General features: G+C 37.0%; 1 protein-coding gene across 1 annotated transcript; it reads right to left on the bottom strand.

Moving 5' to 3' along the window:
- Nucleotides 1-344: 344 nt before the first annotated feature.
- Nucleotides 345-1,277, bottom strand: LOC110289510 (olfactory receptor 4C16). Its single transcript, XM_021155741.1, has one exon. The coding sequence runs from the start codon at nt 1,275-1,277 to the stop codon at nt 345-347; it is 933 nt and encodes a 310-aa protein (XP_021011400.1).
- Between the last annotated feature and the right edge of the window lie 304 nt (nt 1,278-1,581).

Raw genomic sequence — 1,581 nt, forward strand, 5'->3', positions numbered from 1 at the left:
ATTATATAGAAAGATAATTATTAGGACAGACTTTCACAGGTCACCATGGAAAAGGGCAAAAAATATAATGACAGCCACAATTGGTGGACAGAAATGTTGGAGAGTGAGAAATATAGCATCAAACATGAACAAAAACCAAAGAAGGGTCTTTGTACCTAATTGTATTTCTTATTCTCTCCCACTACATAAAATTGACTCAACAAAACTGTTTCACATTGTTTCCTAACTATATGAACTTATTATCCTCATGCCCCAAGAAGCTAGTATATTAAACATTAATTAAAAACAATGTTTTATTGACTTCTACTTTATTGCAAACTATGAAAATAACCTGGAGACCTCATTTACTTTCGATCATCTGAGACCACTTTCTTTCTCCATAACTTTTTCATGGCATTTTTCACCTCTGCATTCCTCAGTGTGTAAATCAGAGGATTGAGCAAAGGTGTACCAATTGAATAAAATATAGCTATCATCTTGTCCATAGGAAATGTTGTTGCAGGGCGTGTGTATATAAAGATGCAAGGTCCAAAGAACAGGATGACCACAATAATGTGGGATATGCAGGTAGATAGGGCTTTCCTCCTCCCTTCAGCACTGTGGTTTCTTAGAGAACGAAGAATAATGACATAAGATACCATCAGCATGAGGAAACTCACTGTACAAATGGCTCCACTGTTAGATACCAGAAGCAGGTTGATCAAATATGTGTCTGAACAGGCAAGCTTCAATAATGGCTGCAAGTCACAGAAATAGTGATCAATTTCATTGGGGCCACAGAAGGGCAAACTCAAGGCTAGAAATATCTGAACTAAAGAATGCACACAGGATCCCACCCAGGCTATGGCCACCAACACCCCACAAACCCTGCGGCTCATGATGGTCATGTAGTGCAGGGGTTTACAGATGGCCACATATCGGTCAACAGCCATGAGGATAAGGATAAAGATCTCCAGACAGCCAAAGAAATGAAATGTAAAGACTTGTATTATGCACTCAGTGAAAGATATAGAGGCTTCCTTAAGCAAAGAGTCCACAATTGTTCTTGGTGCTATGGTTGTAGAGAAGCAGGTGTCAGACAAGGATAAGTAGAACAGGAAGAAGTACATGGGACTCCCAAGGGCCTGGCTTGTCTTGATTGTAGCAATGATAAGCAAGTTACCCAGTAATGTCCCCATGTAAAAAAGCAAAAACACAACAAATAGGATTTTCTTCCTAAAAGGATCCTGTGTCAAACCAAGTAGAATGAATTCAGTCACATTGTTATTCAGCCACATTGTTTCTCATTAGTGATCCAAAATTGTTAATGTGAAACACTTTGTCTGGAAAAAAACAAGACATTGATTTTGATGTTGGTATATGATGCTATGCTAAGCAAAAGTAAACTCATTAATGATATTCTCTCTGTAATTTTTTAATAAGTAATTCAATACTTGTTCCTGCATTTTAGTGACAATATATTTGCCCTGTTATGAGTCCCAAAATTGGTTAGAAAAGGTTTACCACAGAACCTTTAAAATACAAATCCCTGTTATTACAATTATGGTTAATATTACAACTAGAAGGATATAGAATTACAAT

The sequence above is a fragment of the Mus caroli genome, chromosome 2 (genome assembly GCF_900094665.2).
Source record: "Mus caroli chromosome 2, CAROLI_EIJ_v1.1, whole genome shotgun sequence".
Lineage (NCBI taxonomy): Eukaryota > Metazoa > Chordata > Mammalia > Rodentia > Muridae > Mus > Mus caroli.